Here is a 14,994-nt window from a genome sequence, read left to right on the forward strand (position 1 = left end):
CTGTTATTTTTAACACACATGCACACCCACACCCCCCCACCTACCAGGGTTGTGTTCAGTCCACCCCCAAAGGACCAATGTTAACAGTTTAATCAATCTGGATAACAAGAGTGGAGCTGGGGCAGATGGAAACTGAATGTAGTTCTCTGGCTTGCAGTCCAACTAAAGAATGCTAATTAAAACCTCCATCTTAAATCAATTGCTTATTATAATGCAAATACTGCATAATGGCTTTTGTCTATGTCTGAGCAGCATTATTCACCGGTGCCCAGGCAAATGCGCTGTCAAGACTAATGATTCCAATTCAAAAGATTAAAGTGTTGAAAATAATGGAAGATGGCATAATACAACCAACCAGCACATTGTAAGTCAATATACGAACAATTCATAATTAGATACTTTTACACATGAGAGGCAGTTTAAACAAATCCACTTACTTCTTAACATATATAAAAGTAGTAAAACTAGTTATACTATAAAGCCTTCAGAACTATCCATTTCTCTTCACAGCTGGAGTGAGTTGTGTTGTCGCCTCATTGTCAGTCAATTAGGCACCCAACTACCATCTGTCTCAGTTATAGTTCTACTCAAGCAAAGGCTATTAACCCACAGACATTGAAGGTTGTTGTTACACTAGATTGTAAGTCTGGTCAATTAGGTCAGCTCTTGCATGAGAGAAGTTAATCATTGGCTTCTAGGTCTGCAGGCATATAGTGTTTCTCAAATACCATTAAAACCAGCATCTGGCTTATCTAGTTACCATGTCACATGATCTGTGGGTGGGATATATTAGACAGCAAGTGAACATATCTATCCTCAAAGTTGATGGGTCCTGTCTTAAAGATATAAGCGCATGGCGAGAAGCGTGCAGCTGCGTTTGGGGCGTTCCAACTCCTATTTTGCAAGTTTAAGGATATTTGTGTCCACCAAAGCGTTTTCTGACGGCAGCGTCTTTTTTCAATTCATTCCAATGGGAGCACCGCGTTTTTACCAGCTGGTAAAAAAACGCTTTGCTGGACACAGGCTCTAACGGCAGAAGAAATGGTCAGTCCGCCAGGCACATGATTCAGGACAAAGGAAACTCTTCAGAGGACACAGAATTTAAACTTTTAACTTCTGAAATAATTTAGAGGCACTGATGGAGCTCACGATTGATCAGGAGGACGGCTGTTTTACTCCAAATAATGTCACTGTTTAAACCTGGATTGTGTGTGCAACCCTTTCGAGTACACACAACATGAATAACATTAGATCCTGACCGATCCTGTCGGCATGTTGGGAGTATAATAATCAATACAGTTACGCTGCTCTGCCTCATGCGTAAATGCACACAGGGTCTCTCTTACCATCAAAGTAATGCGCCCCTACAATAACAAAAAACAGTGAAATACTTTATTTTTGGTCAATGGCCCAATCACTTTCTGCTGCCTGAAGATAGCAATGCGCCAACAATTTGCCTGACCACACCTTCTTTTAAGACCAACACTCCCATGGGCACGCAGATGGACGCAAGTGCATTTGCTATTTCAACAACATGGGGGCTTGGGAAAAGGCAAGCCGGCGGAGAAGAATAATATGCAGCGTAGTAATATGCAATACCTTTCCATCTGTAGACTACAAAGTTCAATCTGGAGTAACATGATGGAACCACCAGCTGATGAATCTGGCAAACTGAATAGCAAAAACTGTACCATCTGTTCCAAACAAAATTTTAAAAACAGAGGCATTTTGTGAAAAATCCAACATATGAGAGATAACAAAGTTTATAAGATTGTGCCATGGTGAGCAATGATGAGGTCCATTAACATCTTTCTCTGCACAAATATGATATTAGATTTCAAAATTCAGGTGAAGTTGCAGAAAACAGTTCACTGGAAAAAGTCACACACGATGGAATGACTGAGCCCAGCAACAAGACATAAGGTAGTTACACTGCATCAGCTAGGTCTCTCCCAGGCAGAAATGTCAAGGCAGACAGGTGTTTCCAGATGTGCTGTGGAAGCTCTTTTAAAGAAGCACAAAGAAACAGGCCACATTGAGGACGACAGATGCAGTAGCTGGCCAATGAAACTTACTGCAGCAGATGAAAGACACATCGTACTTATTTCCTTAAGCAATCAGAATGCAGAGAGCATGTCCAGCAGTGCCATCAGCTCAGAACTGGCAGAAAACAGAGGGACCCTGGTACACACACATCTAGAAGTCTGGTCAGAAGTGGCTGGCATTAAGGACTTGTGGCCAAAAAGCCATACCTCCGATATGGAAACAACACCAAGCAACTCAATTATGCACGGAAATACAGGAACTGCGGTGCAGAAAAATGGCATTAGGTGCACCTGATTGATGAGTCAAAATGTTTAATATTTGGCTGTAGCAGAAGGCAGGTTGTTGGCTGAAGGGCTGGAGAGCGGTACACGAATGAGTGTCTGCTGGCTACAGTGAAGCATTGTGGAGGTTCATTGCAAGTAAGTATTTTATTGCTAGCTATATATATTAAAAAAATAAATATTTTTTAACACACTCACAATGTTGAAATGTTAGACCACATCAAATGAATGTCATCCATGGTAAATTCATTTTACAAGGAGTAACAGATTCTTAATATGGCTAAAGGCAAACCTTTCTATACATGTGAAAACATCCTGAAGTGAAAAAGCATTTACGGACCCCTGACAGTTTCAATTCTGTCCGTGCTTTAGGGAGGAAAGGGTACAAAACTTAACACGCACTGTCCAGATTTAATACAGAAAGGAAGAGGAAATACTCTCATTTAAGATTTTTAAAAACATTTTAGTTTAAGCTCATGCCAGGGTGAAAATCATGTCTTATGTTCCAGAAATAGGAGAAAAAACAAACAAAAAAAAAACCTTACTCTGATCATGAGGACAGCCTTACGAATGTCACGTATGCCATCATATACCAGACGAGATGCGTCAATGAACTCATTCTCATCCACGGGTTGGGAGGGGTTTGCACTCAAGGCCTCCACCGCAGACTCCACTTGCTCTGTGAACCGTGGCATGACTGAAAAAGGTAGGATGATGAAGGGAAAAGAAAGAGAGAGAACAATATTGATGAATATTGATGAGAACTAGCAAGAGACAGCTAGATATTGAATAAATCAAATTGTCAATCATTTTATTTGGACTGAATTAGCCATACTTTTTGTTTTACTTTTAAAATTCTGTGAGAGCTGGTCACCGGATTTTTTTCCTTTTTGTGTCAGAGCATTTGATTTATTGATCAGGTATAGTACTGTAAAGGCAAAATGCTTCTGAAATAAATTGCCTACCCCAGCTGTACTATTCCACATCCATGGCACTCCTTCGGAAATTTGCAGGTTACTAAAAGCTACTTAAGTGAGGAAATTATATTTGAGATAATTGTAAATGACCCCTCAAGATACTAGTAACAGCCAATTATGTTCTGCTGGAAACACAAAACCACTGGATGATTAATAAATAATGAAATTCAATCAACTTTCAGAGATGGAATTTTTCACTTTTGGGTCTACTTACTGTACTGCCTTGCATGGTTGCATGAGAAAAAAGGGTACAAAACTCTAAAGGGAATCATTTCCAGATTTGCCATAATAGAATTTTCCAAAAGTAGATTTCACAAAGCTGTCCCAGCGGGCATGTTTTTTTTGCCCCATTGACAATATAATAACAGCTCCAGAAGGCTCTGCAGCACATCTGCATTAATAATATTTTAAATTCAGTATTTAGGATTCAGCTAGGCATTCATGGGAGAGGTATGGATGTCAGGATGCTGATGTGGAGGCAGAGAGCAGCTGAAGCAAGGGGATTGGTTTTGTGCTTGCAGACCATTCATAACCTGCAGGCTTCCGTATGAAAATAGAAAATCTGGTAGTTTTAGGACTGTTACAGTCACAGCAATATTTCCCTCAACCTGTTACTGATGAATCTTTCAAAAAATTTTCCATTAAAATACAAAAAGCAGTAACAATGCAGTGTCATTCAGTCAGCTACCTAATTAAAAGACTAGTTAATGTTGCTGTTTTTATTCTAGCTGTGAAATATAGATATGTTTTGGCATTTATTTGTTAAAATGCACAATACCTACATATTCAATCATTATTTTGATTTTTTAATTCATGACAAAAAGGGAAGGTAAAGTCAAAATGTTTAATTTTGACTTTGGTTCAGAAAGCATGGAATGAAATACTTCCTGATGAAATCCAAAGTATTATAAACCTGCAAATCTCCGAAACATCAGAGAATCCATGTATACCAATAAAAAAAAAAAAATGTAAAAAAGGAAAAATTGCCCATTCAATGCACTAATTCATGCCTATAATTTGGAAAGTATGGTGCATGTCAGAGCAGAAATTCTTCAATGAAAATGCAACTGTTGAGTTTTAACATGAATCCCATCACACAAATCGGACATAAATTCTGACAACGTTCTATACTTCCTGAGCTCACCCCTGCTCTCAGCCACAGCAGAAATCCTTCTTGAACTACAGCCTGCATCTCCTGACTTAATGTGCCCACCCTCCAGAGGGCCAAGCCATTTCCAAATCTGACAACCGACAAATCATCCTGCCATCTTGTTAGCTTGCTAGTGATGGAAGGTAATGCAGCTCACACATATTGCCTGATATAACACAGACCATGGACAAAAACAACTTCTGTGACATGACTTTAGTTTAGTTAAGATATTCAGGGCTATTCGACAACTGAACAGAGCCTGCTGTGCAGATTAGTAGTGTCAGTTGAGGCCGAAGTGGATGGATCCCACAATGCAGCATTCATAATAAAATACGGAAATGGTTGAAAACAAGTCTCAACACTTAATAGAAAACTGCATTTTCCAAGCCACTTCTTTGTGTACTTGATTTTTTTTATATGCCAATGACAGATCTGGGCGTGGCTGTGACACAAAACACTGTATCAGGCATAAAGTGGACTCCATACACACACACACACCCCCCAGATAATTTAATGTATGCTAAATTCATGAGCACTCAACAATTAGCAAAAAACTCAAGGAGGGCTGGGTGTGTATGTATGTTCACCATGCCTGCCATACTGACACAGACACTAATAAGGAAATACAATACGAAAACAGGGGAATTTATGACTGGGACGAAATGTGGTACCTCTGGAGGGCCCATTGTCTTGGAGTTGTGTGTGTATAGTTAACATTAATACGAAGCATTGCTTCTCCCTTTTGAATTTATTCATTAAGGTTCTTGAACATGTGCAGAATCAAAACAATAATAGAATTTAGAGCAAGGCAAAACATGCTACAATAATTAAAAATCTAGAGAGTTATAACCATGGTGCGTCTTAGTATGAGTTATGACTCATCGGAATACACATATATAGTTAAAATATTTAATGTAAATGCAGTCTGTTCAGCAGGAATAATCATAACTATTCTTTGGCTCATCGCAGAATTTTGTTTTCTGTGGTACCTGTGTTAGTGAGGAGCTTGGTGGCCTCCAAGACCTTCTCTGTGTAGACTCCAGGTTCGTAATTGTCCATTTCAGAAGTGACCACGTGGACGACTCTGGCAGCACGGCCTCGAATAGCACCAGCAGTGCGATCCAAACCATCAACATCTTTCTCCTGGAGAGCAATGACACACTTATTCACATCCTCCAGGATGTGGTTCTCTGGGGACATAAAGCAAACAATGATTCAATTAGTCATGTATACTTTGTATGGCCCAAACATCCCATCGGCCTGTCTGGATGCAAAGAGGGTAGTGGGGATATTTAACTTAAGAACAGTAAAAAAAAATTTCATCCAAGACATGCTTTAATAAAAGATGAAACATGTTTATATGAGTAATAATGAGAAAATAGATAATCAGGATATTCTCAGCCTTCAGTCTGTGTTTGCATAGTAAATTAAAAGAGCCACTGGGAAGTGTGAAGGATGGGGAGGGCTGAAGACAAATTCTCAGACTGCTTATTAATGGGGAGCCTGTAAAATGCAAATGTCCACTGTGTAAATTACAGTCTGTCCTTGGCTGGAGGTGAAAGAAGTCACTCTGCTTAATGCTTAACGAGAACTCTTTAAGGCTATGTCTGACAAACCATTTGTGCACTTTAACACACGTGACAGGATGTCAATTTCAGACAGTGCTGCTGATGCTTCAATGCTTTCCTCTGTAGAGCCCAATCAGCCTTGGTATGTATGGCTCTCTTCAGAAACGACTAATAAAACAGATCATTTACAGCTCTTTTACGTCCTTTTAAGAACATTCTTAAGTGAAATTTATCTTATTGCAGATCAAAAGCACTGTTGATCATTCAGGCAAACAAACAGTACACTTGTCTATCCTCATAAGCACAAATCATCGATCATTCCAACAGTATGAAACATGTCTTTTTATCCTACATGGCTATGACATGCAAATGACTAGCACTTACCAGACACACAAAGGAAGTCGTCAATGGATGTTATGTCATCAACAGCATCAGTGAGGACACGGACCTGCTTCTCCCACTGATCCTTGAACAAATCCATATTGTCCTGGGCCACCTTACTGTTGGGCTTGGCAGCAAGGGCTAACGCTGCATTAATCACCTGTAATCACCCAATTACAACCATTAAAGCTCCATTACGGCAGAGCCGTCAGCCACAACATTAGCATAGGTTGATTGCACAAACCCAGAAATACCACACCCACCCCCACTGTTGGGGCTGCAACATGAAGTAATTCATTCCTGGGAGTGATTATAGACACGGAGTGTTTTGAAGGATTGAATGAAATAAAACTAATGGCTGCTTGTTTTGGGGGAAGAAACATCTGTGGATATCAAAGCTCCGGGTGAATAGAAGTCATTAGATGAGATTAAAAGGAGCAGTAGCAGCATAGTGGAGAGAGCTGGCTCAGAGGTAGAGGCGAGGGACTAGTAGTTAGAATAGTAAGAGCAGGGCCCTATGAAAACCATTTACATTTTTTCCAGATTCCATTTTATTTTTCCCTAAATTCTGTTTTTAATTGTAATTTGTTAATTCTGTGTTTTACAGTGTAAGCAAATTGTGTCATCAGAAAGTGTGTGTGTGTACGCGCAATAAAAATTTAAAAAATTACACTAACAACTAAAAAAAGAAAATATAAAAAATTTAAAATCAATAAATTTGATGCATCATGGAAATGTGCATATAGAAATATTAAAATGTATGCGCAATTTATGTGGACAGTTCACAATAAATGTATTGCAACAATAGGATATATTTAAGGATAAATACTATTTAATAGTCGCAATTGTCGCAATACATGTTAATTATCTGCACTGTGAATTATCCCCTATAAAATAGGTTATTACTTGACTACTGACAATTTCTTATTTTTTCCTGTTTGTTTGGCTTAAGTGCTATGGGGGGAGGGGGAAGCACTAGATGGGCTCAATGGTGAACACAAAACATATAAAAAGACCTGATGTAGTAATGATTTTACATTTTTCCTTACACTACCCAACTTGTCTGCTAAACCCACTAGAGTATGTGTGAATTTAAAACTACAGGTTTGGGTCAAACCATTTGCAGTTTTGACAGGAAAAATTATGTCTCTAAACTATTCTGAAAGTTGTTGTACATGGATGGAAGCAGGTTTTGGATATAGGGGTTGGGAATACACAGCACAGGCGAGACAGGTGAGGTGGGGGCACAGAAAGGGAGTGAATCAGTGTGCTCACATGCACACAACCATCAATGCAAATGAGCACATTTAGAAAATAGTGATGTCTTTGTATTTTTGATTGTTTGGTTCTGTTATTCTTATTTATCCAGTGTATTCACAGTTTAAAAAGTGTGTTGCTCTATGTGGAGCGCTGCACAGTGTTGCTGCACTGGGAATTCCAACAAGCTATTTTCTTTTGTTTGTTTTCCCCCATATTAAAACTAGCTATACCACTAGTGTGGCATGTTTGTGACCAGTTATTTAATGCCATTATTGTTACAATTAATAGACTGTGGGAAGAAAGACAATACCCACACACAGTGTTGTGTCCATTTCACCCCACGACCCTTCTAGCACAAATACAGAATCACAACACTGAGAAATTAGGCTACAGTGTATATATAATTCAAAAGATTGGAAAAAGTTAGCCAGGTTTGTTATTTGCATTATGCTAACACTATTCTAATTTGAAAAACCAAATTGCAAAAAAATTAAAATTGTCCAATTATGTACTAATCTGGATACAAAATAATTCACTGCATATAAGTCGTAATCAACAGTTGAGGTAATTTATATCAAAATCGTAACTAACATTTTTGTATTGGCAACTCTTGCTGGTATTAAAACGCAATGTGGCAACCTTGCAAAGAGGAGCACAATCAATGAGCTGGGTGGCAGTTTGGGTCAAAACAGCCAGGTACCTGGGGGCAAAGACTTTCCAGTTGAGATGCTGCCATGCGGACCAGCTTCACTCCCTCTTCATTATTGGAGATTGAGCACGCCAGATTGGCCACCTAAACAGAAAACACACACACAGATCTACTTTTAGCCACAAAAAGGAGCTATGACTGTCTTGTTTTGAGGGAAACAAAGGAAGAGCAATACACAGATACATAATTAAATGTAGATAAGTTCATTATGGTAGCCTGGGTTAGGGACTCTTCTCTATCAGAAATGGAGCAGCTCTGCAATACAACTAATCCCTGTGGAATACACACCCACTGCTCAGGATTAATTTATAAAGCTGCTAAAATTATACAATATGATGACACAAAAGGGGGAAAGGAGAACTGGAGGGAAAACAAAAGCTAAGTCATTAAATGAATAGATAAAATAAAAGTTTTGTCTTTGTTTCCCAAAAAATTGCAAATTTCTCCAAATGCAAATGTAGCTGGTAACAGAAGGGCGTGGTTGTTCTCAGTGAACATATCACAAGGCTGCCTGATTGTTTCCAGGTGTGTAATGCCAAAGAGGCAAATATTCCTGACACTTTCAAAAAAAACGAGCGAGAAATGGAGTGTTGAGCTAAGCAAGCCTTGCTTGCAGCTGTCAACATTTATGGCAGGGATCGGCAAATAAGTCTGGCATCAGGCCAAATTTTTTTCAAGCTGTTACATGGCAGGGGCCTGAACAAAGTCAAATTATTTCAAATCATTGTGTACTCCTTTGCACAATTAGCTCAGTCGGTAGTGTACGGGACTCCCGTTAGGAAGGTTGTAAGATCGATTACAAATATATATTTTTTCTCAATTGTTAAACAAATTGATTAAAGGACACTTTTGCAGATGCTCACAATAATGCATGTGCTACAGTGTGTGCACTTCCCGGCGTTTGATCCGCATTCATAAACCTATGGACATTTATTTTCTTTTCCATGAGGAAATTCAGGGAAATCCAGTTACACATTTACTGCCGGATTTTTCAGAGGTGTGTCAAGCAAGCCACAGTGTCTTTTGAATGAATCAAAGTAAAAGCTCTCAATAAATTCGACATAAAGCATAGCTACAAAAACGTTCTCACCCTTTTATTTTGGAGAATATTTGGCACAATCACTTAAGAGAAAGTGATTGTGTGAGTAACTGTTGGTGTCATGACCGATCTATTTCAGCACCAGCCGCAATCACTGTATTTATTTTATTTGTCTGCCATCAAAGAAATCTGGCCACGGGCCAGATATTATTGCTAGCGGGCCGGTTCTGGCCCGCATGCCACTTATTGCCGAGCACTGATTTATGGTTTGTGAGTATATTTTCTTGTATTGACCAACAAATCACGCTCTTCCACAATTATTTCTAAATATTCTGGCATCTTTCAGAGTAAAATTGTGCCTCTACTCATATTCAGACTTTGAAGATTCACATTTGTTGGTTTGGATGTGCTGGCAACAATGCTGAAACAGAATGCCTGGGATGTGAGGAACTGTGCCAAAGCGGGATTATCCCATGGACAGAAAATATTCAATCTAATCATTACCAGGGCAAAAAACACAACTCTTGATTGTACCATAGCAGGAGAACAAGGAATGAAAGTTTTTTTTAATAACCTGCATTTTATTTGTATAGGGTCAGTAATCAATCTGTTATATTTTATTCACTCATTTATTTTATAAGATCTTGGTCACACAGGAACATAGGCGGTGAAGCTATCACATACAACCCCATTTTACTTTAATATCTCAAATTGAATGCAACACAACTGTGAGTTATCGTCGTACACTGCATGTGAACACTACATGCATTCACAACTACATAAGTCGGATTCGCTAAGGAGAAAATTTAGAAATTTTGACTTTTTCAAATAAATGAATGTTTATAATGGAGAGCTTGTGTACTTATTTCACCATTTGTATTTTACTTAAAAATATGGTTTATTTTCAACCTGTGTAATCTGATTGATGTTTTCCCTGATGAGCTCTACTTGGTTCCAGGATCTCAAAATTCAAGCTGGTAGATAAAATGCCATTATAAAAGCATAGAAATGTTGAGCAAATCTATGAAAACAAAATTCGGGTTGTAAAAAGACAGAGAGAAAAAAGAATTCCCATTAAAGCAGTGGTGGTGGGATGCATCACTGGCTGCAAGAGTGGCAGAATAAATCAGAGTGAAAACGCCTCTCCTCCTCAGTCTCCTCAATTCTAGAAGAAGATGCCCACCCCCACCCCAAAATTCCTAAGCAATTTTGCTGATAAGAAGCACTTATTGCACTGTGCTGGTGAAGCAACTAAACATTAATATAAACATATCTTAAATCACTATGCAAACACATGCAAGGACCACAGGGAGAACATTCAGTAACCCGAGAGGAGAGATGAGAAAGCGGGTACATAAAGAACTTTATGGAGAGACCTGTATTTCTACTTTCATGATCTTTCACATAAGCTCTCTCTTACTCTCACTGTAATACCACTGGGAAAGCAGCCATTCCAGCATAAAGGAAGCCAAACAAGGTAAATCTCCCCTCAATTCAACTAACAGTATTCTGCTTGCCATGCTGTACCACACCATTAAAAGTGTCATGGGGGTCAGAGTTGACCAAGTCAGTGCAAAGTGAGAACATACAGTATACCAAAACGTGCTTGTTTTAATCCTTACTATCTTTCCACAGAAAAAGAAGTTGTAGGCTACAGACCTATAATGGTCCAACAATATGCATTTCATTCAGTGACAATCAGCATGCGAAATCACTCGAAATGAGTATGGAGCAGTAATTCAATTATGCTGCCCAGGCAGATATGCGAAGGACAATCCTATAAACTTTATCCTTATGACTTTATCACAGTGCGCTGTCTTTACCGCACCATCTCTTTAACTACCATGCACACTGCCTCAGTAGCAATGCAACGTGAGTATAACAAGCTGGATATTATGTAGATTAAAATAGATGATAAACAGACCTTGTTGTGATCAGATACCTGCACCCTAACGTCTCATTATTCCAACATTATGCAATAACAGCACGTTCGATGAACCACACTGTGTCACAAATATCATGCAAAATAATATGTATGTCTTAATGAACAACTTTTAAATGCTAAGAAAATGCAGACAGAAAGCTCAAGGAAGTAGAGCCAAACAGGGGTAGATACCAGATCGTAAATATTCCCTCTTGGCTGCCAGAAGAGGAGAGGGTACAGGAGGAGAGGAGGGGAAAAGAGGAGAAGGTGTTTTGGAAGCTAAATACGCAATGTCATCAGTGTATTAAATAAAATCAGAGGTAAAAACATACAAGCTGTATTTCTTTTTTTGTAGCTCTCAATAAAAAGTTGAATGAAACTTGATAAATGTAAAGTCATGCTTTAAAACTGACAAGAATTCAGCTTATCCAAAATTTGTCTTACTTACAAATCTCTTCCATTATTCTATTAATGCAGGATAGGTAGATTTGAACAGAGTTATTTGTTATAATATTAAATACAGAAATGCAAAAACATCTTATCATATTGGAGCCTGTCTGTGTTAAAAATTCATGGTGTAATACTTGTAATACTGTAATACTTTTCACAAACCCAGAGGATGCCCCCCCCAGCGGATTACTCTAGTGAGTATTCCATTGGATCACCGGTCACGCCTCAATGGAGCCATCTCTACATCTTGCCTTGTATGGTGTTGCAAATCTCTATGACTTAAAGCATCCTTTCATTCCAAAGCTCAAAAAACAAACATCAACTTATCTAAATATTGTACACTAACCCCAGATCTAATGTTACTGCCATCCCTTTGCCTGGTTGTGAGCCTCAAAGCTTGGTGCATGTCAAATTGAATCCATTTCTGCTGTCGGTTTTTTCAGATCATTAGCTCATTAGGACAAACAAATGCTTGTTTTTGTCATAAGGAAAAAAAAAAAAATCTAACGTTTTACAGCATCTGATGAAGACAAATACTTTATATTCAGCTGTTTTTCTAGGCTATATTCTTCATCTGCTAACTCAGAACCTTGAAGAACATGGCCTCGAGGCAACAACATGAACATTTATTACCACTGGTTCATTTCACATGTGTACATTTAAACACCTACACCCCTAACAACATTAGGAACAAAGTGAATAGATGCAATGTGCAATATTTCAGCCCAGCTCCCAAGAGCACAGGGCCCAAGTGGTAGTAGTTTGTTGTCAGGCCAAATAATCTTGATTTAATTACTTTATATATTAAGTAAATTCACATAATTACAGGCTGTTGTTTGATAACTTAGCAAAGTATATCAGCAGGGTTTGACATTTCAAGTAAATGAAACCAAAAAAGTAAAACCTCTAATTTTCAACTTTGTAACGGGTTTCAACAGAATGATGTTCCGACAAACAAGGGAAGAGGAGGCCTATAAAAATGAATGTGGGGCAGACGTAATGTTGCTTTGAAACAGATGTGTGAACCAATCCACAAGCCATAACGGAACCTACACTTACACAACTCATGATGGAATACAAACATTGCCTGATACTGGTGACACTTTCCTGTTCCTACAGTACTTTTATTTATTTATTTTATTTATAGTGTTTGGCAGAGACTCCTCCAGATGCATTTGCAGGGAAATGTCAACCTTTTTCAGTCAGAGGTGAAAGCCAAGAGACCTACTGTGACTTACCTATTGCTCAGTCAACTGCATTAATGTTGGCTTGCTCTCCAGTTTTTCCTGAATAATTATACAATGCTTGACTGTGTACTTTTGGCAAGTATATTAGCTAGTGCTAAAGAGCTGACAGTTTAGTTTATCTGAAATGATAAAATGCAACAGTGACTGCTCCTAAAATGGTTGCATTTCTTTGCCACAACAAATACATCATTGCATGCAACTTCGCATATTTCATTTCAAACAATAAAATATAATTCCCCATTAATTTCTACTTCTGTGTCAGTTACTGAACAGGTGGTGAGCTTGAAATTTGTCTGAAACCCTAAAACAGGCCATTATTAAAAAAAGGCAATGCGTTTGCCAATTTACTGATAGCATCATGACTACACTACATTTTTGCCTCAATTTAAAGCAGCAAGAATGAACAACAGCCTGCTTGCATCTGCTCCCATCTCTACATTGCCTTTGGATGCAATCCTTAAGAATTCACTTAGAATCTGAACATCTCTTAATTTTAATTCAGCTGTCTACATTGATGTCTTTTCTTGTGTGCACTGTCATTAGCTTAAAATGTCATGTGTTCATTAATTTTATATGTGGTGCCTTAATGCAACAAAATGTGTGTTTTGACTGTGCCAATAAGAATTTTTATCTAAGGGAACACATGCTTTTAAAGTTAAAAAAAAAATGCATTTTCCTACAAGGGTGTTAAACTATCTGCAGTACAATGTGTGTTACTGCATTTGCAAAGTGTAATAAAGATATAAGTAGGAGTTTCATTAGTTAGTAGTAGTCACAACAACACTGAACTACCAGGCCGATTTGGATTTAAGTTCTATGCTTAAAATGTAGCTATATTATTACTACTTGGAGTAAAATGCATCAATTAGCTACTATGTTTAGATGGACACCACACAACACTGCCTATTTAAAGTTCATTTTGAGAGGATCGCCAACCATGGTTTGAGTTTAACATTTGTTTATGTATGCTGTTCTTCATAGCTGTGGTTCTTTGTGTATCCTATCTAACTGTTACAGGTAGATGTAGTACACAAGCATTAGGGTAGTCCACCAATATCATGCTCTAATGTTACATCTGACACTCAGGCCCTCAGGAGGTACTTAAGAATCTACTCCCCAGTGTGGTTCCTCTTTTCCCTCTGATGCTTCACCGGTTTCCCCGGTGAATGCTTGTGCTGCACGGCTTTCACTGGGGCAACTGATACAGCTACACTCATGGCCATCTGCCTTTGGGGAAAAATCCCTTTTATATATCAGCATGACTCTCTGACACAGGCATCCAAGGAATTGCAAAAAAAAAAAAAGTCCACCAATGAGGACAGCTGAGGTGTATTAGCTTGTTGCTCCTCCATATCCATTACATTGCCTTGCATCTCCCTTGTTGCTATGTTGTATACAGACATAGAAAATATCTAATTCCCATAACATGCCCCTCAGCTAAGACATGAGACCAGCCAAGGAGCCCCTTTTAAGATATTTATCTTTGTAAGTATCACTATAGCACAGATGTGGTGTTTGCCAACATGAAGTAGTACATCAATCTGTTGTGGCAAGGTAGCACTTACCCTTGAGTTGTGGTTGTTTCACTCCTTTGGTTCTGCTTAAAAATTTGATCTGTTGCTATAACCACACAATGTTCAGTTTTGTCTTCTCAGTATAGCATCACATTATCAGATTAGAATCAGCCTCGCCTTCAATTTAAAAAATGCTCTTAGAAAGTGTGTGTTTCACTCTCTGTCTCTCTCTCTCTCTCTCACACACACACACAGACAAAGACAGCGACCACAGAAAATAATTTCCATGTTTACGGCTTTGTTTTCATTAGGGACAAAAAAAAAAATAAAAAAAAAAATCACTGATTGCTGTTTTCGGAGGCACTGTAATCCTAAAGTTGTATCACAAGGGAATCTCTGAGAACAGAGCCCCAGAGAGAGAATACAGAAGCTGGATAAAGACTAATGT

At 38.5% G+C, this 14,994-nt stretch overlaps 1 protein-coding gene across 1 annotated transcript in view; it reads right to left on the reverse strand.

Annotated features, from left to right (window-relative positions):
* ctnna1 (catenin (cadherin-associated protein), alpha 1) overlaps nucleotides 1–14,994 on the reverse strand; it is a gene marked incomplete at its 5' end in the record, with an annotated part of 84,895 nt that overhangs the window by 32,073 nt on the left and 37,828 nt on the right. Inside the window, 4 exon segments of the mRNA XM_046030179.1 lie at nucleotides 2,873–3,024; nucleotides 5,444–5,644; nucleotides 6,407–6,563; nucleotides 8,364–8,456. Of these exon segments, the coding sequence (XP_045886135.1) occupies nucleotides 2,873–3,024; nucleotides 5,444–5,644; nucleotides 6,407–6,563; nucleotides 8,364–8,456 (603 nt within the window).

The sequence above is a fragment of the Micropterus dolomieu genome, linkage group LG19 (assembly GCF_021292245.1).
Source record: "Micropterus dolomieu isolate WLL.071019.BEF.003 ecotype Adirondacks linkage group LG19, ASM2129224v1, whole genome shotgun sequence".
NCBI classification, from domain to species: domain Eukaryota; kingdom Metazoa; phylum Chordata; class Actinopteri; order Centrarchiformes; family Centrarchidae; genus Micropterus; species Micropterus dolomieu.